The 26,491-nt window shown below is 44.6% G+C and overlaps 1 protein-coding gene across 1 annotated transcript; it reads right to left on the bottom strand.

The window, feature by feature from the left end:
- Window positions 1–5,860: 5,860 nt before the first annotated feature.
- On the bottom strand, window positions 5,861–19,828 carry LOC116361904 (zinc finger protein 345-like). The gene is made up of 3 exons (XM_031816279.1): window positions 19,662–19,828; window positions 19,009–19,195; window positions 5,861–11,489 (listed from the first exon to the last, which is right to left on the bottom strand). Exons 2-3 carry the CDS (start codon window positions 19,175–19,177, stop codon window positions 9,040–9,042), a joined length of 2,619 nt encoding a protein of 872 aa, XP_031672139.1. The 5' UTR covers window positions 19,178–19,195; window positions 19,662–19,828; the 3' UTR covers window positions 5,861–9,039.
- Between the last annotated feature and the right edge of the window lie 6,663 nt (window positions 19,829–26,491).

Below are 26,491 nucleotides of genomic sequence, written 5' to 3'. Positions count from 1 at the left end.
TACCCCATAATGACAAATCAAAAAAAAAAAAAATATTTGTAGATAATTTTTTTTTAGCAAATGTATAAAAAATAATACTGTTGACATTTCCATAAGTATTCAGACCCTTTACTTAGTACTTTGTTGAAACACCTTTGGCAGCGATTACAGCCTTGAGTCTTCTTGGGTATGACGGTACAAGTTTGGCACACCTGTATTTTGTGAGTTTCTCCCATTCTTCTCTGTAGAAGCTCTGCCAAGTTGGATGGGGAGCGTCGCTGCACAGCTATTTTCAGGTCTCTCCAGAGATGTTCGATTGGGTTCCAGACCGGGCTCTAGGCCACTCATGGACAATCAGAGACATGTCCCGAAGGCACTCCTGTATTGTCTTGGCTGTTTGCTTTAGGGTCATTGTCCTGTTGAAAGGTGAACCTTCACCCCAGTCTGAGGTCCTGAGTGCTCTGGAGCAGGTTTTCATCAAGGATCTCTGTACTTTGTTCATCTTTCCCTCAATCCTGACTAGTCTCCCTGCTGCTGAAAAACATCCCCACACCATGATGCTGCCACCACCATGCTTCACCGTAGGGGTCGTGCCAGGTTTCCTCCAGACGTGACGCTTGCCATTTAGGGAATCTTGTTTCTCATGGTCAGAGTCCTTTAAGTGTCTTTTGGCAAACTCCAAGCGGGCTGTCATGGGCCTTTTACTGAGGAGTGGCTTCTGTCTGGACACACTACCATAAAATGGAAACAGGATGCACCTGAGCTCAATTTCATGTCCCAAAGCAAAGGGTCTGAATACTTTTGTAAATAAGGTATTTGTAATTTATTTTTTATAAATGTTTAAAAAAATATATGTTTTTTGGATTTGTCGGTATGGGGTATTGTGTGTAGATTGAGAATAAACAATCTAATCCATTTTTAGAATAATTCACGGTAGCTATCATCAACTATGTAGCTAGCTAGCTACCTTGACAATGCTAACATTAGCTACCTTTCTCTCTGACAAGGTGAAATGTTTTTATTACACAATCTGCAAACGAGAATTATACCCAGTGTGTAATATTTTTTGTACCTGTTCTGGAGACATTGTTGCAAAAACATGTAATCGAATCATTTTCAATCTTATCCATACCTGTTATCACATCGGCATCCACAGACTCAAACATCCCGACTCTGTTGGGTTGTCACTAGTTGCCACAAAGTCTCAGCAGGGACTAACAATGAGAGCTGGGGATTCTGGGATATTGTGTTCTAATCTATAAAATACTACTTTGCCAGAAGGGTCTCCAAAATCACATGTGCACACAGTAATGCATAGAAGACTAGGGGACAGAAGAGGGCTTAACACTTTTTTGGTTACTACATGATTCCATATGTGTTATTTCATAGTTTTGATGTCTTCACTATTATTCTACAATGTAGAACATAGTAGAAAAATAAAGAAAAAACCCTTGAATGTGGTGTGTCCAAACTTGTGACTGGTACTGTATGTGAGAGAGAGAGGGTGTTTGGGTACTGTGGGATTCTTTAATCAGTTTGTCTCGTTAGACAGGTCAGAGTTTGTTTGAAGTTGTTGAGTGGTATGGAGTTTTTTTTGGCAATACACTGTAGACTATAGTGTTTCAAAGTAGAGAGACCCACAGTAGCTACTGTAATTTAGTACGGGCAGTGTCTCCTGTGGCAGGTACAAGTTACCTGAAAAATATCTGATCTCTCAATGTTCTAATCTCAAAGTGCACCAAATCCGTTTACAGGTGAAGTCGGAAGTTTATACACCTTAACCAATTACATTTAAACTCCGTTTTTCACCATTCCTGACATTCCCTGTTTTTGGTCAGTTAAAATCACCACTTTATTTTAAGAATGTGAAATGCCAAAATAATTGGAGAGAGAATGATTTATTTCAGTTTTGATTTCTTTCATCACATTCCCAGTGGGTCATAAGTTTACATACACTCAATTGGTATTTGGTAGCATTGCCTTTAAATTGTTGAACTTGGGTCAAACGTTTCAGGTAGCCTTCCACAAGCTTCCCACAATAATTTGGGTGAATTTTGGCCCATTCCTCCTGACAGAGCTGGTGTAACTGAGTCAGGATTGTAAGGCCTCCTTGCTCGCATATGCTTTTTCAGTTCTGCCCACACATTTTCTATAGGAATGAGGTCAGGGCTTTGTGATGGCCACTCCAATACCTTGACTTTGTTGTCCTTAAGCCATTTTGTCACAACTTTGGAAGTATGCTTGGGGTCATTGTCCATTTGGAATACATCCACAGGTAAGTACACCTCCAATTGACTCAAATTATGTCAATTAGCCTATCAGAAGCTTCTAAAGCCATGACATTTTCTGGAATTTTCCAAAGGCACAGTCAACTTAGTGTATGTAAACTTCTAACCCACTGGAATTGTGATACAGTGAGTGAAGTGAAATAATCTGTCTGTAAACAATTGTTGGAAAAATTACTTGTGTCACGCACAAAGTAGATGTCCTAACTGACTTGCCAAAACTATAGTTTGTTAACAAGAAATTTGTGGAGTGGTTGAACAACGAGTTTTAATGACTCCAACCTAAGTGTATGTAAACTTCTACACACTGCTGCCACCTAGGAACCTCCCTCCTACACACTGCTGCCACCTAGGAATCTCCCTCCTACACACTGCTGCCCATAAGCTTGGTACCTGTAACAACATAATGTATTTGGCACAAAAGCTTGTACGGTGTAACTGAAATATCCTAACATCACTTGGTCGGGCAAAGACTCCATATCAGAACGACAGACGATGACTCTTCTGTTTCGCCACCCTGTCTGCGTCGCACCATAACAACAAACATCACCAACACTGGGAGTCTTCCCCTTCAGTGGGTCCACATTTACCGCTTACCTCAGTAATCACCATAACAACAAACATCACCAACACTGGGAGTCTTCCCCTTCAGTGGGTCCACATTTACCGCTTACCTCAGTAATCACCATAACAACAAACATCACCAACACTGGGAGTCTTCCCCTTCAGTTGGTCCACATTTACCACTACCTCAGTAATCACCATAACAACAAACATCACCAACACTGGGAGTCTTCCCCTTCAGTTGGTCCACATTTACCACTACCTCAGTAATCACCATAACAACAAACATCACCAACACTGGGAGTCTTCCCCTTCAGTTGGTCCACATTTACCACTACCTCAGTAATCACCATAACAACAAACATCACCAACACTGGGAGTCTTCCCCTTCAGTTGGTCCACATTTACCACTACCTCAGTAATCACCATAACAACAAACATCACCAACACTGGGAGTCTTCCCCTTCAGTTGGTCCACATTTACCACTACCTCAGTAATCACCATAACAACAAACATCACCAACACTGGGAGTCTTCCCCTTCAGTTGGTCCACATTTACCACTACCTCAGTAATCACCATAACAACAAACATCACCAACACTGGGAGTCTTCCCCTTCAGTGGGTCCACATTTACCACTACCTCAGTAATCACCATAACAACAAACATCACCAACACTGGGAGTCTTCCCCTTCAGTTGGTCCACATTTACCACTACCTCAGTAATCACCATAACAACAAACATCACCAACACTGGGAGTCTTCCCCTTCAGTTGGTCCACATTTACCACTACCTCAGTAATCACCATAACAACAAACATCACCAACACTGGGAGTCTTCCCCTTCAGTTGGTCCACATTTACCACTACCTCAGTAATCACCATAACAACAAACATCACCAACACTGGGAGTCTTCCCCTTCAGTTGGTCCACATTTACCACTACCTCAGTAATCACCATAACAACAAACATCACCAACACTGGGAGTCTTCCCCTTCAGTTGGTCCACATTTACCACTACCTCAGTAATCACCATAACAACAAACATCACCAACACTGGGAGTCTTCCCCTTCAGTTGGTCCACATTTACCACTACCTCAGTTATCACCATAACAACAAACATCACCAACACTGGGAGTCTTCCCCTTCAGTTGGTCCACATTTACCACTACCTCAGTAATCACCATAACAACAAACATCACCAACACTGGGAGTCTTCCCCTTCAGTTGGTCCACATTTACCACTACCTCAGTAATCACCATAACAACAAACATCACCAACACTGGGAGTCTTCCCCTTCAGTGGGTCCACATTTACCACTACCTCAGTAATCACCATAACAACAACCATCACCAACACTGGGAGTCTTCCCCTTCAGTTGGTCCACATTTACCACTACCTCAGTAATCACCATAACAACAAACATCACCAACACTGGGAGTCTTCCCCTTCAGTTGGTCCACATTCACCACTACCTCAGTTATCAGTCCCTTCAATGGTGCTCTTTTCTTGAGAACAAAAACAATTCACATTTATTGCCCCCATTCAACGTGGAGCGCCTTCTCCCTCTGACCAGCAGAAACACAAACAATTATCACAAGACCACTTCTGGTTACCCTCACCGATTCCACAGCACCCACCCTGAAACCTCTAATGGATCAGCCAAAAGGCAGGGCTCCACTTTCTCCAAACATGTCACTCCTACAGTCACAGATTCATCATTATCCTGACCATCATTATATCACTCCTACAGTGACAGACTCATCTATATCCTGACCATCATTATCATCATGTCACTCCTACAGTCACAGACTCATCTTTATCCTGACCATCATTATAATCACTCCTACAGTAACAGATTCCTCTTTATCCTGACCATCATTATCATCATTGTATCACTCCTACAGTAACATTCATCTTTATCCTGACCATCATTATATCACTCCTACAGTAACAGACTCATCTTTATCCTGACCATCATTATCATCATTATATCACTCCTACAGTAACAGATTCATCATTGCAAGCTTCAGGCTCCGAGAACTCTACCACCTCCTATAATTCACCACCTAACCCTAACCCTATAACCCTATAATTCACCACCTAACCCTAACCCTATAATTCACCACCTAACCCTATAATTCACCACCTAACCCTATAATTCATCACCTAACCCTATAATTCATCACCTAACCCTATAATTCACCACCTAACCCTATAATTCACCACCTAACCCTATAATTCATCACCTAACCCTATAATTCACCACCTAACCCTATAATTCACCACCTAACCCTATAATTCACCACCTAACCCTAAACCTATAATTCACCACCTAACCCTATAGTTCACCACCTAACCCTATAATTCACCACCTAACCCTATAATTCACCACCTAACCCTATAATTCACCCTCATTCACTTCCATTTCTCCTCCAGAGTTTGATCCGGCATACAGCTCACTCTGCTTACACTTTCTATCATTCTTCTTCGAACAAACCATCTCCCTTTTTCCCCTGCCATTTTTAAACCGCTTCAAGCTCCCCCTCTTCCTTCCTCTTCCTCTCTTTGACCTCCTCTGCCTTTCTTTTCCCCTCCATTCCTCCTTCCGTATTTCAAGTATCCGTCTCCTTATGACAGGGATCATGAACTAGATTCAGCTGTGGGCTGAAACATAATTGCAAATTGACCGCAAGAAGCCCAAACAGATGTTTGACAAACAACTTCAAACTTTGCTTACCTTTGTCTACGAGGACGTCTCTGACGCGTGGGAATACTTGGGAACAGATTTTATTTTAAATTAAAATAGTTTGGAGCTGATAAACATTTAACTTAGGGGCCAAATAAAACCACCTGTGGGATGCCAGTTGGGGAACCCTGCCTTATATTACACTTCTCCTAACCTCTCCTTCTTGCCCTCTGAAGGGATGCCATTTTCCTGACCTTCCTGAAAGTGTACAAAAAGGCATTGTTGTGGTTGCCATGCCAACCAACATAATACAATGTCAATGAAGAAGAGGCATTACACAGACAGTTTGTTCTTTTGTATTTATAATTCAATTCAAGGATAATTGGCAATATATTTTTTACACACACCGGTTACATCCAGATGAGGACATAACAATACACTCATATTGTTTACTTCTGATGTCAATCCAGACCAGCCCTTCTCCTGAGGTTAAAAAAGAATGGCTGAATTCTGTCATAATCCTACTGGGCAAAAAAAAACTGGTTGAATCAACGTCGTTTCCACGTCATTTCAACCAAAAAACGTCAATGCGATGACGTTGAATCAACGTGGAAAACTGATTGGATTTGAAAAAAAGTATTTAAATGTTTTGGGAATTTAATTAAAAAATATATATTTTGACCTAAATCCAAAGACATGGTGAAATGTTTTGTTGATTTCACATTGATGGACACAGACACTGTTCAACAACGTAAACTGTAGGCCTATCTGACCTCTGTTACTGTGAACTGTTGTAATGGTATTGGTAAATATGTAATGATACTGTAGTGATTAAAGGGGGGGGGGGATCTGCAGTTGTAATGGTACTGTAGTGATTAAAGGGGGGATCTACTGTTGTTATGATACTGTAGTGATTAAAGGGGGGATCTGCAGTTGTAATGGTATATGTAAATATGTAATGATACTGTAGTGTTTAAAGGGGGGCTCTGCAGTTGTAACATACATTTTTAGACTTATATAAATGAATGATACTGTATATCCCTATTGATTCTTGAAAACTATTCATTTATAATCACTCATAAGATTATTTCAACTGTCACACTCCATCAGAACCACAAAATATACGTTTGTTTTCCTCCAATGTTTGGAAACATTGTAAATGTAAACAAACCCCGTATAGCCTAAAACATGGTTAAAATTATCATTTTGAGATCATGAATGGCCAGTACATAGCTGATCATTTTGAGATCATGAATGGTCAGTCCATAGCAGATCATTTTGAGATCATGGATGGTCAATCCATAGCAGATCGTTTTGAGATCATGAATGGTCAATCCATAGCAGATCATTTTGAAATCATGAATGGTCAATCCATAGCAGATCATTTTGAGATCATGAATGGTCAATCCATAGCAGATAATTTTGAGATCATGAATGGTCAATCCTTAGCAAATAATTTTGAGATCATGAATGGTCAATCCATAGCAGATCATTTTGAAATCATGAATGGTCAGTCCATAGCTAAAATTATAATTTTGAGATCATGAATGGTCAATCCATAGCAGATCATTTTGAGATCATGAATGGTCAGTCCATAGCAGATCATTTTGAGATCATGAATGGTCAGTCCATAGCAGATCATTTTGAGATCATGAATGGTCAGTCCATAGCAGATCATTTTGAGATCATGAATGGTCAATCCATAGCAGATCGTTTTGAGATCATGAATGGTCAATCCAGACCATAGCAGATCATTTTGAGATCATGAATGGTCAGTCCATAGCAGATCATTTTGATATCATGAATGGTCAGTCCATAGCAGATCATTTTGAGATCATGAATGGTCAATCCATAGCGGATCATTTTGAGATCATGAATGGTCAATCCATAGCAGATCATTTTGAAATCATGGTCAGTCCATAGCTAAAATTATAATTTTGAGATCATGAATGGTCAATCCATAGCAGATCATTTTGAGATCATGAATGGTCAGTCCATAGAAGATCATTTTGAAATCATGAATGGTCAGTCCATAGCAGATTATTTTGAGATCATGAATGGTCAATCCATAGCAGATCATTTTGAGATCATGAATGGTCAGTCCATAGCAGATCATTTTGAGATCATGAATGGTCAGTCCATAGCTAAAATTATAATTTTGAGATCATGAATGGTCAATCCATAGCAGATCATTTTGAGATCATGAATGGTCAATCCATAGCAGATCATTTTGAGATCATGAATGGTCAATCCATAGCAGATCATTTTGAGATCATGAATGGTCAGTCCATAGCTCTGTCTATGAATTTGGAAGTGGTTACACTTCTCCAGGTCCATCCCTAAGCTTTATACCAAAACAAGGGTGCCTCGCTTTGTTATTGGTTCAACTTTGGATTGGTCCTTTAATGCGTTTAGATATTGTTGTTTGTGTTGTCTGTGCTTTACATCCAGAACAAATCACTTTGGATAAAGACTTCTGCTAAATGGAAGAAAATAAATGGAAGAAAGATGTAATGTTTTTACCATGACTAAACAGAAGCTGGGATTCAATCGGACTTTTAAAGGCAATGTTCCCACTATCGCGTATTTCTTATTCGTGGTAAATGCAGCATATGTTTTCGCACAGTCGGAAATTGCCTTTTTAAAAGCTGCATTGTCGACAACCCACAGTCAAATGAACTCCGAGCATGAATCTGTGTCCTAGAACGCAGATTCTATACAGATATATTTATCACATGCTTTAGTGAATAAGAGATTTTATATAATGAGAGCAATGGTGAGGCTTTTCCACTGTATTGTCTAACGAGCAGCACCATTGAGGACTTTCACCATTTTGAAGTAGTCAAAACTTCCTGTGGGTTAAGGAAGGATGCTATAATTCCATCCAGGTCAGCAGAAGGAGTTAACCAAAGAATTATAGTCCTGAGATAACATTCCATAACTGCAGGTAGCAGTAAATCACCATTGGCTTTGGACCTGTTCAGACTGTACACACTGCAGTACATGAGGAGGTGGTATCCTGTTCAGACTGTACACACTGCAGCACATTAGGAGGTGGTATCCTGTTCAGACTGTACACACTGCAGTACATTAGGAGGTGGTATCCTGTTCAGACTGTACACACTGCAGTACATTAGGTGGTATCCTGTTCAGACTGTACACACTGCAATACATTAGGTGGTATCCTGTTCAGACTGTACACACTGCAGTACATTAGGAGGTGGTATCCTGTTCAGACTGTACACACTGCAGTACATTAGGAGGTGGTATCCTGTTCAGACTGTACACACTGCAGCACATTAGGAGGTGGTATCCTGTTCAGACTGTACACACTGCAGCACATTAGGTGGTGGTGTGTTCTTTTTCAGTTGATTTGCTACCTTCCAATACACTCATAGAAGTAGAAGATATGGACTATTTTAAAAAGGAGATCGCTCTCAATGGTGCTGCCCAATCCCATACTGACACAGAAGACAGCATTGCAAAGATATGAGGTATAACTCTCCCTTCCTAGTTAGCTTATGTAGCCTCTTCCTTCACTTCTCTCTCCTCAACTTCTCTCTCTTTTCCATCTTCCTCCTCCTCTTTGACAATCACATTGAGAATAAAGGTAGGATTCTCTCCAATATGTATTCTTTGATGTTTCTTAAAATTTCCTGAGTAATTGAAGCTCTTCCCACATTGAGTGCAGTGGTAAGGCTTCTCTCCATTATGTATTTTTTTATGTTCCTTAAGGCTGCCTAAATTATCAAAGCTCTTCCCACAAAAATAGCAGTGGTTAGGCTTCTCTCCTGTGTGGATTCTCTGGTGTTTCTGTAGGGTATCTGCCGCACGGAAATTCTTCCCACATTGGGTGCAGTGGTAAGGCTTCTCTCCACTATGTACTATCTCATGTCTCTTTAGGTTTGCTTTCTCACTGAAGCTCTTCCCACATTGGGTGCAGTGGTAAGGCTTCTCTCCCGTGTGTACTTTTTGGTGATTATTTAGATTACCTAAGGAACTGAAACTCTTCCCACATTGAGGACAGGGGTAACTCCCACGGCCAGGTAGTCTTGATGTCCCTGGGTCAACTACACTACCAGTTTTCTCCTCTTCCTCAACTTCTATCTTTTCCTTCTCATGTACTCTCTCATGTCTCTTAAGGTTTGCTTTCTCACTGAAACTCTTCCCACATGCAGAGCAGTGGAAAGGTTTCTCTCCAGTGTGTACTCTTTGATGATTCTTTAGATTACTCGAGGAACTAAAATTCTTTCCACATTGAGGACAGGGGTAACGACCACAATCAGGTAGTCTTGATGTATCTGGGTCATCCTCCTCCTCTTTGACAATCACATTGAGAGTACAGTCATCATCCTCCTCTTTGACAATCACATTGGGAGTACAGTCATCATCCTCCTCTTTGACAATAACATTGGGAGTACAGTCATCATCCTCCTCTTTGACAATCACATTGGGAGTACAGTCACCATCCTCCTCTTTGACAATCACATTGAGATTACAGGTAGGTTTCACTCCAATGTGTTTTTGCTGATGTTTCTTAAAGGTTCCTGAATGATGGAAGCTCTTCCCGCAAAGAGAGCAGTGGTAAGGCTTTTCTCCACTATGTATTCTTTGATGTTCTTTAAGGCTTCCTGAATGATTAAAGCTCTTCTCACAAAGAGAGCAGTGGTGAGGCTTCTCTCCTGTGTGGATTCTCTGGTGTTTCTGTAGGGTATCTTCCACACGGAAATTCTTCCCACATTCGAAGCAGTTGTAAGGCTTCTCTCCATCATGTACCCTCTCATGTCTCTTAAGGTGTGCTTTCTCACGGAAACGCTTCCCACATGCTGAGCAGTGGAAAGGTTTCTCTCCAGTGTGAACTCTTTGATGATTCTTTAGATTACTTGAGGAACTAAAATTCTTCCCACATTGAGGACAGGGATAACTCCCACGACCAGGTAGTCTTGATGTACCTGAGTCAACTACACCATTACTTTCCTCAACTTCTCTCTTTACCTTATCATTGATTTTCCTCTCACCCACCTCCTCTTTGACAATCACATTGACAGTACTGATAGGCTTCTCTTCAATGTGTATTCGCTGATGACTCTTTAGGTTTCCGGGTTGATTGAAACTCTTCCCACAAAGAGAGCAGTGGTAAGGCTTCTCCCTACTGTGTGATCTCTGGTGATTCTTTAGATCTCCCGCAAAACGGAATTTCTTTCCACACTCAGTGCAGTGGTAAGGTTTCTCCCCTGTATGTATTCTCTGGTGTTCCTTAAGGCTTCCTGAATGATTAAAGCTCTTCCCACATGTGGTGCAGTGGTAAGGCTTCTCTTCACTATGTACTCGCTCATGTCTATTAAGATTTACTTTCTCACTGAAACCCCTCCCACATGTGGCGCAATGGAAAGGTTTCTCTCCAGTGTGTACCCTTTGATGATTTTTTAGGCTTACTTCTCTTGTAAAACTCTTCCCACAAGCAGAGCAGTGGAAAGGTTTCTCTCCTGTGTGAGTTCTCTTATGATTCTTTAGAATTCCTGCCCGACTGAAACTCTTCCCACATTGGGTGCAGTGGTGAGGCTTCTCCCCTGTATGTATTCTTTGATGTTCTGTAAGGTTTCCTGAACGATTAAAGCTCTTCCCACACTGGGAGCAGTGGTAAGGCTTTTCCCCTGTATGTATTCTCTGGTGACTTTTTAGACTTCCAAGCTGAGTGAATCCCTCCCCACATCGAGCGCAGTGGTAAGGCTTTTTTTTACTGTGTGATCTCTCGTGACTCTTTAGGTCTCCTGTCCGACTGAAACTCTTCCCACATTGGGAGCAGAGGTATGTCTTCTTTATTTTGGGAGTCTGTTTGAGGGATTTGAGGTGAGTTGGACAAATAAAACTGTCGGTACAGCAGGGTTGGGGCTTCTGTCTGCATTGTTTATGATTTCCTGATGCTGTGGGACTGGGCTTGCTGTCTGAGTCTGGGTTGGAGCTCTTTCCTGTAAGAATATGAAGACATATTGGGTAAGAAACAGAAAGAGGTACAAAGGCTTTTAGGCTTAAAAATACAGGATTTTACCTTAAATAATGGCTAAAAAACTAGTCACGGTAGCAACAACATATCCTACCAATTCCTCAAAATAGTCCGAAATAATCTCAGATCAATCAAGAAATCTGTAATTAGCGTAGAGCCCTGATGTAGTGATAAAACTCCCCTACACCAATCACATTTAAGACTCCCCACCAGAGACCAGGATTCCATACCCTTCACCAACAACATTTATTAGTTCCTAAAATCACTAGCCAGCTAGCCAAGTTCCATCTCTGTGTTTGTCAATGAAGCAGGTACATTGAGCAGGCAGGCCACATTAGCTCAATCAGCTTATCAAGTCACTGGCGACACATGTGCTTCAGTACAGTTTTGTTTCTTACACACTCTGGTAATGGAGAGCGAGAAAGTTGTAAGTCTGGCAGTGTTACATAGCAAATCATGTTATAAAACAGGTTGCGGCGGGACACTAAGATGTTCGGAATTTTGGAATATTGACAAGTGGCAGTTGGGATGCAAGTGCGCATCATCTCAATTCCCCATTTGCCCAAAACAATGGCAGACTGGAGTGATCACCAGGCCTGGAGTTTCCTGATGTTAGGGGCAAGGCAATTTGGCCTTCCAAGAGGTGCCCAATCTGCCAGGGCACCATGGCCATCTGCTAGAGCACAAAGGCAATCTGCTAGAGCACCAAGGCAATCTGCTAGAGCACCAAGGCAATCTGCTAGGGCACCAAGGCAATCTGCTAGGGCACCAAGGCAATCTGCTAGAGCACCAAGGCAATCTGCTAGGACACCAAGGAAATTAACCAAAATAGACAATTAAATTGATTTGAAAAGAAAAACACTAGCTCTTCAGACGGGAGAGGCTGTTCATTCAGACGGGAGAGGCTGTTCATTCAGACGGGAGAGGCTGTTCATTCAGACGGGAGAGGCTGTTCATTCAGACGGGAGAGGCTGTTCATTCAGACGGGAGAGGCTGTTCATTCAGACGGGAGAGGCTGTTCATTCAGACGGGAGAGGCTGTTGCGCACGGCAACATCACCCACCTTGCAATCTGAGGCAGTCAACATTTAAAACTATGTAACCATAAATGCTAAATGCAATTTGGAACATTTGAGCTTATAGCCTACTGCCGTGTGAACATTGCTGAGCTTATAGCCTACTGCCGTGTGAACATTGCTGAGCTTATAGCCTACTGCCGTGTGAACATTGCTGAGCTTATAGCCTACTACCGTGTGAACATTGCTGAGCTTATAGCCTACTGCCGTGTGAACATTGCTGAGCTTATAGCCTACTGCCGTGTGAACATTGCTGAGCTTATAGCCTACTGCCGTGTGAACATTGCTGAGCTTATAGCCTACTGCCGTGTTCACATTGCAGAGCTTATAGCCTACTGCCGTGTTCACATTGCTGAGCTTATAGCCTACTGCCGTGTGAACATTGCTGAGCTTATAGCCTACTGCCATGTGAACATTGCTGAGCTTATAGCCTACTGCCGTGTGAACATTGCTGAGCTTATAGCCTACTGCCGTGTGAACATTGCTGAGCTTATAGCCTACTGCCGTGTGAACATTGCTGAGCTTATAGCCTACTGCCGTGTGAACATTGCTGAGCTTATAGCCTACTGCCGTGTGAACATTGCTGAGCTTATAGCCTACTGCCGTGTGAACATTGCTGAGCTTATAGCCTACTGCCGTGTGAACATTGCTGAGCTTATAGCCTACTGCCGTGTTCACATTGCTGAGCTTATAGCCTACTGCCGTGTGAACATTGCTGAGCTTATAGCCTACTGCCATGTGAACATTGCTGAGCTTATAGCCTACTGCCGTGTGAACATTGCTGAGCTTATAGCCTACTGCCGTGTGAACATTGCTGAGCTTATAGCCTACTGCCGTGTGAACATTGCTGAGCTTATAGCCTACTGCCGTGTGAACATTGCTGAGCTTATAGCCTACTGCCGTGTGAACATTGCTGAGCTTATAGCCTACTGCCGTGTGAACATTGCTGAGCTTATAGCCTACTGCCGTGTGAACATTGCTGAGCTTATAGCCTACTGCTGTGTGCACATTGCTGAGCTTATAGCCCACCCGGTTTCTTCGTGCATCGCGCTGACAGAAACAAACATCTCTCTGGGAAGAAGAAGGGTGGGGTGTATACCTTATGATTAACGAGTCGTGGTGTGATCACAACAACATACAGGAACTCAAGTCCTTTTGTTCACCTGACCTAGAATTCCTTACGATCAAATGCCGACCGCATTATCTACCAAGAGAATTGTCTTCGATGATAATCACAGCCGTGTACATCCCCCTCAAGCAGACACCTTGACGGCCCTGAAAGAACTTCATTGGACTATGTAAACTGGAAACCACATATCCTGAGGCTGCGTTTATTGTAGCTGGGGATTTAAAAAAGGCTCATCTGAAAACAAGGCTCTCTAAATTTTATCAGCATATTGAATGCGCGACTCGGGCTGGCAACACTCTGGATCATTGCTACTCTAATTTCTGTGACGCATACAAAGCCCTCCGTCGGCAAATCTGACCACGACTCCATTTTGTTGCTCCCAGCTTATAGACAGAAACTAAAACAGGAAACGCCCATGCTCAGGTCTGTTCAATACTGGTCCGACCAATCTGATTCCACGCTTCAAGATTGCTTCGATCACGTGGACTGGGATATGTTCCGGATAGCATCGGACAATTACATTGATGTATATACTTATTCGGTTAGCAAGTGCTTCGGTGATGTGGTACCCACGGTGACGATTAAATCCTTCCCCAACCAGAAACCGTGGATTGATGGCAGCATTCGTGCAAAACTGAAAGCGCGAACCACTGCTTTTAATCGTGGCAAGGCGACCGGAAAGATGACTGAACACAAACAGTGTAGCTATTCCCTCCACAAGGCAATCAAACAAGCTAAGCGTCAGTATAGAGACAAAGTAGAGTTGCAATTCAACGGCTCAGACACAAAATGTATGTGGCAGGGTCTACAGTCAATCACGGACTACAAAAAGAAAACCAGCCCTGTCGCTGACACCAATGTCTTGCTCCCAGACAAACTAAACAACTTCTTTGCTCGCTTTGAGGACAATACAGTGCCACTGACACGGCCCACTACCAAAACCTGCGGGCTCTCGTTCACCGCAGCCAACGTAAGTAAAACATTTAAACGTGTTAAAGGCCCAGACGGCATCCCTAGCCGCGTCCTCAGAGCATGCGCAGACCAGCTGGCTGTTGTGTTTACGGACATATTCAATCAATCCCTATCCCAGTCTGCTGTGTCCACATGCTTCAAGAGGGCCACCATTGTTCCTGTTCCCATGAAATCTAAGGTAACTGAACTAGATGACTATCGCCCTGTAGCACCCACTTCTTTCATCATGAAGTGCTTTGAGAGACTAGTCAAGGATCATATCACCTCCACCCTACTTAACAACCTAGACCCACTTCAATTTGCTTACCGCCCCAATAGGTCCACAGACAACGCAATCGCAACCACACTGCCCTATCCCGTCTGGACAAGAGGAATACCTATGTAAGAATGCTGTTCATCGATTACAGCTCAGCATTTAACACCATAGTAGCCTCCAAACTCATCATTAAGCTCGAGACCCTGGGTCTCGATCCCGCCCTGTGCAACTTGGTCCTGGACTTTGACGGGCCGCCCCTAGGTGGCGAGGGTAGGAAACAACATCTCCACCCCGCTGATCCTCAACACTGGGGCCCCACAAGGATATGTTCTCAGCCCTCTCCTGTACTCCGTGTTCACCCATGACTGCGTGGCCATGCACGCTTCCAACTCAATCATCAAGTTTGCAGACGACACTACAGTGGTAGGCTTGATTACCAACAATGATGAGACGGCCTACAGGGAGGAGGTGAGGGCCCTCGGAGTGTGGTGTCAGGAAAATAACCTCTCACTCAATGTCAACAAAACAAAGGAGATGATCGTGGACTTCAGGAAACAGCAGAGGGAGCACTCAACTATCTACATCGACGGGACAGCAGTGGAGAAGGTGGAGAGTTTTAAGTTCCTTGGCGTACCCATCAAAGACAAACTGAAATGGTCCACCCACACAGACAGCGTGGTGAAGAAGGCGCAACAGCGCCTCTTCAACCTCAGGAGGCTGAAGAAATTTGTCTTGTCACCAAAAACACTCAAACGTTTACAGATGCACAATCGACAGCATCCTGTCGGGCTGTATCACCGCCTGGTACGGCAACTGCTCCACCCACAACCGTAAGGCTCTCCAGAGGGTAGAGGTCTGCACAACACATCACTGGGGGCAAACTACCTGCCCTCCAGGTCACCTACACCACCAGATGTCACAGGAAGGCCAAAAAGATCCTCAAGGACAACAACCACCCGGACACTGCCTGTTCACCCCGCTATCATCCAGAAGGCGAGGTCAGCACAGGTGCATCATAGCTAGGACCGAGAGACTGAAAAACAGCTTCTATCTCAAGGACATCAGACTGTTAAACAGCCATCACTAACATTGAGTGGCTTCTGCCAACATACAGACTCAATCTCTAGCCACTTTTATAATTAACATTTGGATGTAATAAATGTATCACTAGTCACTTAAACAATGTCACTTTATATAATGTATACATACCCTACATTACTCATCTCATATGTATATACTGTACTCTACTTCAAATTTATTTATATAGCCCTTCGTACATCAGCTGATATCTCAAAGTGCTGTACAGAAACCCAGCCTAAAACCCCAAACAGCAAGCAATGCAGGTGTAGAAGCACGGTGGCTAGGAAAAACTCCCTAGAAAGGCCTGCACAACTTCTACTTCTACTGCATCTTGCCTATGCCGTTCGGGCATCGCTCATCCATATATTTATATGTACATATTCTTAATCATTCCTCTCCACTTGTGTGTATAAGGTAGTTGTTGTGAGATTACTTGTTAGATATTACTGCACGGTCAGAACTAGAAGCACAAGCATTTCGCTACACTCGCATTAACATCTGCTAACCATGTGTATGTGACAATACAATTTGATTTGATTTACTGCCGTGTGGACATTGCTGAGCTTATAGCCTACTGCCATGTGGACATTGCTGGGCTTATAGCCTACTGCCATGTGGACATTGCTGGGCTTATAGCCTACTGCCGTGTGGACATTGCTGGGCTTATAGCCTACTGCCGCGTGGACATTGCTGAGCTTATAGCCTACTGCCATGTGGACATTGCTGGGCTTATAGCCTACTGCCATGTGGACATTGCTGAGCTTATAGCCTACTGCCGTGTGGACATTGCTGAGCTTATAGCCTACTGCCGCGTGGACATTGCTGAGCTTATAGCCTACTGCCATGTGGACATTGCTGAGCTTATAACGTGAAGAAAAAATACTTTACAAAGATGATTGTAACTAAACGTTCTGATCAGCCTCATTACTATTAAATGGTGTTTTGATGTACAGTGGTTGGATTCATTTGGGATCTATCACCCCACAACTGTCCCAGAGTCTGGTTTGGAATATTTACTTCTCGCACAGAACAACAAGCTGACCAATAGAAGAGGTCAACCTTTGAACTATGGGGGGGTATAGTATATTGACGTAGTAAAAACAGCAGCCTGTTTGTTACTCATCTTGTTCGCTGACAAGCTGACCAATAGAAGAGGTCAACCTTTGAACTATGGGGAGGATAGCACATTGACGTAGTAAAAGCAGCAGCCTGTTCGTTGCTCATCTTGTTGACCAAAAAATGGACATTTCTTCTAACATCTTCAATATGCGTCTTGGAATCCGATAAGACCGTTGCAGCCTAGTCCGATGTGTCGCTCTTCGCTAACTGCCTAGCTCGATGTGTCGGTCTTCGCTAGCAGCCTAGCCCGATGTGTCGCTCTTCGCTAGCAGCCTAGCCCGATGTGTCGGTCTTCACTAGCAGCCTAGCCCGATGTGCCGCTCTTCGCTAGCAGCCTAGCCCAATGTGTCGCTCTTCGCTAGCAGCCTAGCCCAATGTGTCGCTCTTCGCTAGCAGCCTAGCCCGATGTGTCGCTCTTCACTGGTAGCCTACCTCGGGGCTGCGATGACTGTGAGATGGACCCGATCACGTGACGGGAATTGGCTAATAGGAATTGAGATATCTGAGAGAGCCATGTGAGTGAGAGGTGCTTCGGAGCAAGGCGGTTGGCAGCTAGGAGAAGGGAATGGCTACCCAGACTATGCAAATAGACTGCGTAGCCATTTGATTAGCTGTTCAGGAGTCTTATGGCTTGGGGGTAGAAGCTATTTAGGAGTCTCTTGAACCTAGATTTGGCGCTCTGGTACTACTTCCTGTGCGGTAGCAGAGAGAACAGTCTATGACTAGGGAGACTGGAGTCTTTTACAATTTTTAGGGCCTTCCTCTGACACCGCCTGGTATAGAGGTCCTGGATGGCAGGAGACTTGGCCCTGGTGATGTACTGGGCCGTACGCACTACCCTCTGTAGTGCCTTGCGGCCGAGCAGTTGCCATACCAGGCAGTGATGCAACCCGTCAGGATGCTCTCGATGGTGCAGCTGTAAAAATCTGATGACCCATGCCAAATCTTTGTGTCTCCTGTGGGGGGAATAGGTTTTGTCGTGCCCTCTTCACGACTGTCTTGGTGTGCTTGGACCATGTTAGTTTGTTGGTGATGTGGACACCAAAGGAACTTGAAGCTCTCAACCTGCTCCACCGCAGCCCCGTCGATGAGAATGGGGGCGTGGCTCGGTCCGCCTTTTTCCTGTAGTCCACAATCATCTCCTTAGTCTTGATCACATTGAGGGAGAGGTTGTTGTCCTTGCACCATACGGTCAGGTCTCTGACCTCCTCCCTACAGGCTGTCTCATCATTGTCAGTGATCAGGTCTACCACTGTTGTGTTAGTGGGGGACGATTGGAATCCAAACACAACCCTCATGTACGTCATGATGACCTCAGTTACACAAATCTCACAACTGTTTTGGAATATAGTTTATGACCAATATGATCCTACTTACACTTTAGTCAATATTGAAAGTGGAATAAATGTTTGACTAATATCGATGCCACAGAAGCCATTTTCAACCAGAGAAGTTGGTTTTTGATTGAAGTTGCTCTTTAATTTTGTTGGGATGTCAGCCAGAGGGCTGGTACATTAACAGAGCATTGAAAGAAAGGCTTTTTACAAGGGGCTTGTTGCTTTAAATCACACAGTCATAACACAAATGAAATATATAAATTATTATAATGTTTGGGGATAAAGCTATTTGTTCTCCCTCCCTACGAAACACAGCCTGAACTCAAGTCAAAGAGTATGCAAGTCTTCCATTTTAGTCCTTCAGCAGACGCGCTTAACCAGAGCGACTTGCAGTTAGTGCATCCATCTTAAGTAGGTGAGACCACCATATTTCTCAATCATAGTAAGTACATGTCTCCTCCATAAAATAGATATCAGCAAAGTCTGTGCTCGTGGGAAAAGACAGCCAGAACTCACCGGAGTCACTGTTTTCTTCCTCCTTGATTTCTCTCTCCTCCTCCTCTTTCACAATCACATTGAGTTCCAGTGTTTGACTGCAGTCCTCCAGCTTCACTGACACCACCTCTGGACCCTGTTGTGAGCTTCTCTGGGCCGGATCACCACAGCCAGAACCCGGCTCAGACATGGTCGGCTAGAGGTGGATCTAAAAGAGGAGACCTCAACAAGTTCAGGATGGTTTTCACAGATGGATCTTTCGTGTGATTGCTACAGAAAAGACAACACATATGTAACGTTTGCTAAACGAGCTAACCACACATAACGTCCAACAGGGATTTTCTTTAGCGTAAATCGGTAGCCATTAGCAACGGTTGGTCCAGCTAATTTAGCTAGCTAGCTAATTCCTCGCTAAGTCATTTTGCTCACAATGAGACGTTAGCTGGCTACCAAAAGCAAGGCACACTTAAACCGTTATCCTGAACTGTAGTTAACTAACTAACATTAGCTATAGTAACAGATTGGAGGTTGTAACTAGCGAACTATCTAGCTGACTAATGGCTAACTTGCTGGGAAAAACAATAACAAAGACAGGCCGCGGAAACCACTGCAGATTCATGGAATGCGTTAGTTTACAAACCCAACTACAAGGTCACATTTAAAAATGTAAATACCTGAACAGTTACTTTTCTGTAATTGTTTGGCTGTAAATGCAAATTATGAGATCCTGTGGGAGCAATCAGAATCGTTCAATGTATTATTCTATATGGTATAAACACATCTGTATGACGGGATCGTCTTCTTCTTCGATGTGGTTTAACGGCGGGTGGCATCCAACACATGTTGCAATACCGCCACCTACTAGACTGGAGTAAAACACCCTTATAGTTTGCTTTTAAAAAAAGTTAATAAATGAACAAATACCCTACCATCTAACCCTACACTAATTAAAAACCCACCACCCTACTCCACTAAATCTATGTAGTCGTCGCTCAGGCCAACAGCCTGAAAGGACACCACCACTCAACACACCCTGTAACTCTTATGATGTCAAACGTCATTCAACCAAATACTTCTCTGCAGCTGCCACCACAACTTCAATTTTCTGCTACTTATATTCCATCCCTGCAGTACAGTTAATAACCATTGCTATAAATTCTAAAAATCCAATCTTACTGAAACATAACACTCCTCTCAGGATCCCTCCCTCTGTACTGTTACAGATCTACTACTCACACCACTCCTCTCAGGATCCCTCCCTCTGTACTGTTACAGATCTACTACTCACACCACTCCTCTCAGGATCCCTCCCTCTGTACTGTTACAGATCTACTACTCACACCACTCCTCTCGGGATCCCTCCCCGTGACCCATCTTCCTCTACTTCCTTTACTGCCTCAGCATATGACAACTTCTGCACTAATCTAACCCTGGAAACCTCAATCTGCCTCTCTCTCACCGGACATTTCTGATGCCCAGCCTCATGGGCCTACAATTAACACACACCGCAGGTAGCCTAGTGGTTAGAGTGTTGGGCCAGTAACCGAAAGGTTGCTAGATTGTTCTGCCCCTGAACAAGGCAGTTAACCCACTGTTCCCCAGTAGGCCGTCATTGTAAATTAGAATTTGTTCTTAACTGACTTGTCTAGTTAAATAAAGGTTAAATAAAATAAAAAAGCCCATAGAAACGCATTGAATAATGCTGTATTACCAAGTGGACAGATGTTGAAGAGAGTGAAACCTCTTGCATCTCAGTGCTAGAGGTGTCACTACAGACACCTTGGTTCGAATCCAGGCTGTATTACAACTGGTCGTGATTGGGAGTCCCATAGGGTGGTGTACAATTGGCCCAGGTTTGGCTGGTGTAGGCCGTCATTGTAAATAATCATTTGTTCTTAACTGACCTGCCTAGTTATATAAAGGTTAATTTAATAAATATATATAGGATTTGAAGACATTGGGGTTTTAGCCCAAAGCCAGTAGGGGAGTCCGGAGGCATTCTACCCCAACAAGAAAAATAAGGAATTTCAACAGCATGAATTTGGCGCACTTTGAGATTCATTTTGAGAGATTAGATATTTTTTCAGGTAATTTTGCACCTTCCCACCTGCCACAGGAGAAACAACCAATTACAGGAGCTACTATGGGTCTCTCTACTCTGGAAAACTATCTCCTCTTTACTCTACAGTATGTTGCCAAAAAGACTTCAAACTTTGGCTCATTAGACAAGCCAGAGTCTATCTGATTGTGGAAAACGTCTGGGATATTTTACTTCGGCTCATGAAACACGGGACCAACACTTTACATGTTTCATTCATATTTTTTGTTCATTAGAATCTATAGAGCAGCTTGAAGTAATACTGTTACTGTACTCAACCCACCTATATTCTCTCTCCATCTGCCCTCTTATGACACTTTCTCTGTTGTCTTCTCTGTTGCCCTGCACTCTTCTGACACTTTCTCTGTCTTCTGTTGCCCTCTCCATCTGCCCTCTTATGACACTTTCTCTGTTGTCTTCTCTGGTCTCTCTCCATCTGCCCTCTTATGACACTTTCTCTGTTGCCCTCTCCATCTGCCCTCTTATGACACTTTCTCTGTTCTCTTCTCTGTTCTCTCTCCATCTGCCCTCTTATGACACTTTCTCTGTTGTCTTCTCTGTTGTCTCTCCATCTGCACTCTTCTGACACTTTCTCTGTCTTCTGTTGCCCTCTCCATCTGCACTCTTCTGACACTTTCTCTGTTGTCTTCTCTGTTGTCTCTCCATCTGCCCTCTTATGACACTTTCTCTGTTGTCTTCTCTGGTGTCTCTCCATCTGCACTCTTCTGACACTTTCTCTGTTGTCTTCTCTGGTCTCTCTCCATCTGCACTCTTCTGACACTTTCTCTGTTGTCTTCTCTGTTGTCTCTCCATCTGCCCTCTTATGACACTTTCTCTGTTGTCTTCTCTGTTGCCCTCTCCATCTGCACTCTTCTGACACTTTCTCTGTTGTCTTCTCTGGTCTCTCTCCATCTGCCCTCTTATGACACTTTCTCTGTTGCCCTCTCCATCTGCCCTCTTATGACACTTTCTCTGTTGTCTTCTCTGTTGTCTCTCCATCTGCCCTCTTATGACACTTTCTCTGTTGTCTTCTCTGGTGTCTCTCCATCTGCCCTCTTATGACACTTTCTCTGTTGTCTCTCCATCTGCCCTCTTATGACACTTTCTCTGTTGTCTTCTCTGTTGCCCTCTCCATCTGCACTCTTATGACACTTTCTCTGTCTTCTCTGGTGTCTCTCTCTATCTGCCCTCTTATGACACTTTCTCTGTCTTCTGTTGCCCCCTCCATCTGCACTCTTATGACACTTTCTCTTCTCTGTTGCCCTCTCCATCTGCACTCTTCTGACACTTTCTCTGTTCTCTTCTCTGGTGTCTCTCTCCATCTGCCCTCTTATGACACTTTCTCTGTTGTCTTCTCTGTTGCCCTCTCCATCTGCACTCTTCTGACACTTTCTCTGTCTTCTGTTGCCCTCTCCATCTGCACTCTTCTGACACTTTCTCTGTTCTCTTCTCTGGTGTCTCTCTCCATCTGCCCTCTTATGACACTTTCTCTGTTGTCTTCTCTGTTGTCTCTCCATCTGCACTCTTATGACACTTTCTCTGTTCTCTTCTCTGGTGTCTCTAAATTTACCCTCTTCTGTCACTTCCTCTGTCTTCTCTGGTGTGGCTAGCTAGCTGACTGCTGCGGCTAGCTAGCTGACTGCTGCTGCTAGCTAGTGGATTGTTGCGGCTAGCTAGCGGACTGCTGCTGCTAGCTAGTGGATTGTTGCGGCTAGCTAGCGGACTGCTGCGGCTAGCTAGCGGACTGCTGCGGCTAGCTAGTGGACTGTTGTGGCTAGCTAGCGGACTGCTGCGGCTAGCTAGTGGACTGTTGTGGCTAGCTATTTGACTGTAGTGGCTAGCTATTTGACTGTAGTGGCTAGCTAGTGGACTGTAGTGGCTAGCTAGTGGACTGCTGCGGCTAGCTATTTGACTGTAGTGGCTAGCTAGTGGACTGCTGCGGCTAGCTATTTGACTGTAGTGGCTAGCTAGTGGACTGCTGCGGCTAGCTATTTGACTGTAGTGGCTAGCTAGTGGACTGCTGCGGCTAGCTAGTGGACTGCTGCGGCTAGCTATTTGACTGTAGTGGCTAGCTAGTGGACTGCTGCGGCTAGCTATTTGACTGTAGTGGCTAGCTAGTGGACTGCTGCGGCTAGCTATTTGACTGTAGTGGCTAGCTAGTGGACTGCTGCGGCTAGCTATTTGACTGTAGTGGCTAGCTAGTGGACTGCTGCGGCTAGCTAGTGGACTGCTGCGGCTAGCTATTTGACTGTAGTGGCTAGCTAGTGGACTGCTGCGGCTAGCTAGTGGACTGCTGCGGCTAGCTATTTGACTGTAGTGGCTAGCTAGTGGACTGCTGCGGCTAGCTATTTGACTGTAGTGGCTAGCTAGTGGACTGCTGCGGCTAGCTAGTGGACTGCTGCGGCTAGCTATTTGACTGTAGTGGCTAGCTAGTGGACTGCTGCGGCTAGCTAGTGGACTGCTGCGGCTAGCTAGTGGACTGCTGCGGCTAGCTATTTGACTGTAGTGGCTAGCTAGTGGACTGCTGCGGCTAGCTAGTGGACTGCTGCGGCTAGCTAGTGGACTGCTGCGGCTAGCTATTTGACTGTAGTGGCTAGCTATTTGACTGTAGTGGCTAGCTAGTGGACTGCTGCGGCTAGCTAGTGGACTGCTGCGGCTAGCTAGTGGACTGCTGCGGCTAGCTATTTGACTGTAGTGGCTAGCTAGCGGACTGCTGCGGCTAGCTAGTGGACTGCTGCGGCTAGCTATTTGACTGTAGTGGCTAGCTAGCGGACTGCTGCGGCTAGCTATTTGACTGCTGCGGCTAGCTAGTGGACTGCTGCGGCTAGCTATTTGACTGTAGTGGCTAGCTAGTGGACTGCTGCGGCTAGCTATTTGACTGTAGTGGCTAGCTAGTGGACTGCTGCGGCTAGCTATTTGACTGTAGTGGCTAGCTAGTGGACTGCTGCGGCTAGCTAGTGGACTGCTGCGGCTAGCTAGTGGACTGCTGCGGCTAGCTATTTGACTGTAGTGGCTAGCTAGTGGACTGCTGCGGCTAGCTATTTGACTGTAGTGGCTAGCTAGTGGACTGCTGCGGCTAGCTATTTGACTGTAGTGGCTAGCTAGTGGACTGCTGCGGCTAGCTATTTGACTGTAGTGGCTAGCTAGTGGACTGCTGCGGCTAGCTAGTGGACTGCTGCGGCTAGCTAGTGGACTGCTGCGGCTAGCTATTTGACTGTAGTGGCTAGCTAGTGGACTGCTGCGGCTAGCTATTTGACTGTAGTGGCTAGCTAGTGGACTGCTGCGGCTAGCTATTTGACTGTAGTGGCTAGCTAGCGGACTGCTGCGGCTAGCTAGCGGACTGCTGCGGCTAGCTATTTGACTGTAGTGGCTAGCTAGTGGACTGCTGCGGCTAGCTAGTGGACTGCTGCGGCTAGCTATTTGACTGTAGTGGCTAGCTAGTGGACTGCTGCGGCTAGCTATTTGACTGTAGTGGCTAGCTAGTGGACTGCTGCGGCTAGCTATTTGACTGTAGTGGCTAGCTAGTGGACTGCTGCGGCTAGCTATTTGACTGTAGTGGCTAGCTAGTGGACTGCTGCGGCTAGCTAGTGGACTGCTGCGGCTAGCTATTTGACTGTAGTGGCTAGCTAGTGGACTGCTGCGGCTAGCTATTTGACTGTAGTGGCTAGCTAGTGGACTGCTGCGGCTAGCTATTTGACTGTAGTGGCTAGCTAGCGGACTGCTGCGGCTAGCTATTTGACTGTAGTGGCTAGCTAGTGGACTGCTGCGGCTAGCTAGCGGACTGCTGCGGCTAGCTATTTGACTGTAGTGGCTAGCTAGTGGACTGCTGCGGCTAGCTATTTGACTGTAGTGGCTAGCTAGTGGACTGCTGCGGCTAGCTATTTGACTGTAGTGGCTAGCTAGCGGACTGCTGCGGCTAGCTAGCGGACTGCTGCGGCTAGCTATTTGACTGTAGTGGCTAGCTAGTGGACTGCTGCGGCTAGCTAGTGGACTGCTGCGGCTAGCTATTTGACTGTAGTGGCTAGCTAGTGGACTGCTGCGGCTAGCTATTTGACTGTAGTGGCTAGCTAGCGGACTGCTGCGGCTAGCTAGCGGACTGCTGCGGCTAGCTATTTGACTGTAGTGGCTAGCTAGTGGACTGCTGCGGCTAGCTATTTGACTGTAGTGGCTAGCTAGTGGACTGCTGCGGCTAGCTATTTGACTGTAGTGGCTAGCCCAAAAAAAGGTCGTTCTGAACGTTAGATCATCTTATCCCTTGAAGCTTTAAAAGTGTTCTTACACTATGATTTTGGTCATTCAAAGCATTGGAGACGTCCATGGCAGGCGTTGTTGTCACCGTAGCTTGTTACATAACTTCTGAGTGATAGGAAGCACGAGCACCACCACCAAGCAGCCTCCACCACCGCTCCACACACCTGCCATTACTATGATAACTAGCTTAGCAATGTCAGCTGTCAAAAAAATGTAGCTGAAAATGTACAAAATAAAGTATCTGAAATGTAACTGTATACATCACCAACTGTTGTTTTATATCAAATCAACGCTTGTCTACTTTAGAAGGCTACACAGTTTTGGTCCTATACTAGTGCGACATTCAACATGTAAAACAAAATGGAAGTCTATCTGAGTAAATTCAACATGTAAAACAAAATGGAAGTCTACCCGAGTAATGATAGCAGAGTGAACGTTTGTCTACTTCTTTCAGTAGGCTACACAGGGTGTTGGCCCTATACTACTGAGACATTCAACATGTAAATCAAAATGGAGGCTTATCTGAAATGTTATTTTCACTAAATTTGCAAACATTTCCAAAAACAGGGTTTCAATTTGTCATTATGGGTTAGTGTGTGTAGATGGGTGAGAGAAATGTTGTTCTTGAATCCATTTTGAATTCAGGCTGTAACACACAATTTGGAATGGTCAAAGGGTATGAACACTTGCTGAAAGACTGTAGGAACTGTATGTAGAACAATACAAGAAAACCATAGAGTCCAGACACAAACCATTCACATGAAGGCCAACCAAATGGAATGATGAATTCAATTAACAATGGTCTCTTAACAATGGTCTCTCCCCTCTACAGTGTTATCAAATCCTCTCAGATCTACACAAGTACATGGGGTGCAGCAGGGCTTAAGGGACGATTTGGTATTGGAGCCACCTCTTCTTTCCTAGTCTGACCTTGGAATCTTCATCCACCAACCTTCCTTTGGAGGGAGCCAACTCTTCTTTCCTAGTCTGACCTTGGAATCTTGGTCCTCCAACCTTCCTTTGGAGGGAGCCACCTCTTCTTTCCTAGTCTGACCTTGGAATCTTGGTCCTCCAACCTTCCTTTGGAGGGAGCCACCTCTTCTTTCCTAGTCTGACCTTGGAATCTTGGTCCTCCAACCTTCCTTTGGAGGGAGC

Source organism: Oncorhynchus kisutch, unplaced genomic scaffold (assembly GCF_002021735.2).
Source record: "Oncorhynchus kisutch isolate 150728-3 unplaced genomic scaffold, Okis_V2 scaffold771, whole genome shotgun sequence".
In the NCBI taxonomy this organism is placed as follows: Eukaryota; Metazoa; Chordata; class Actinopteri; order Salmoniformes; family Salmonidae; genus Oncorhynchus; species Oncorhynchus kisutch.
Note: the sequence above shows the minus strand (reverse complement) of the source record. Positions and strands in the feature narration are given on the sequence as shown.

Bases quoted from the DNA above. Each gene is read 5' to 3' on its own strand.
- LOC116361904 (XM_031816279.1), bottom strand. From the start codon at position 19,177: ATGTCTGAGCCGGGTTCTGGCTGTGGTGATCCGGCCCAGAGAAGCTCA. The intron at 11,490-19,008 runs GTGAGTTCTGGC...ATATTCTTACAG, and splicing joins GGAAGAAAACAGTGACTCCG to GAAAGAGCTCCAACCCAGAC.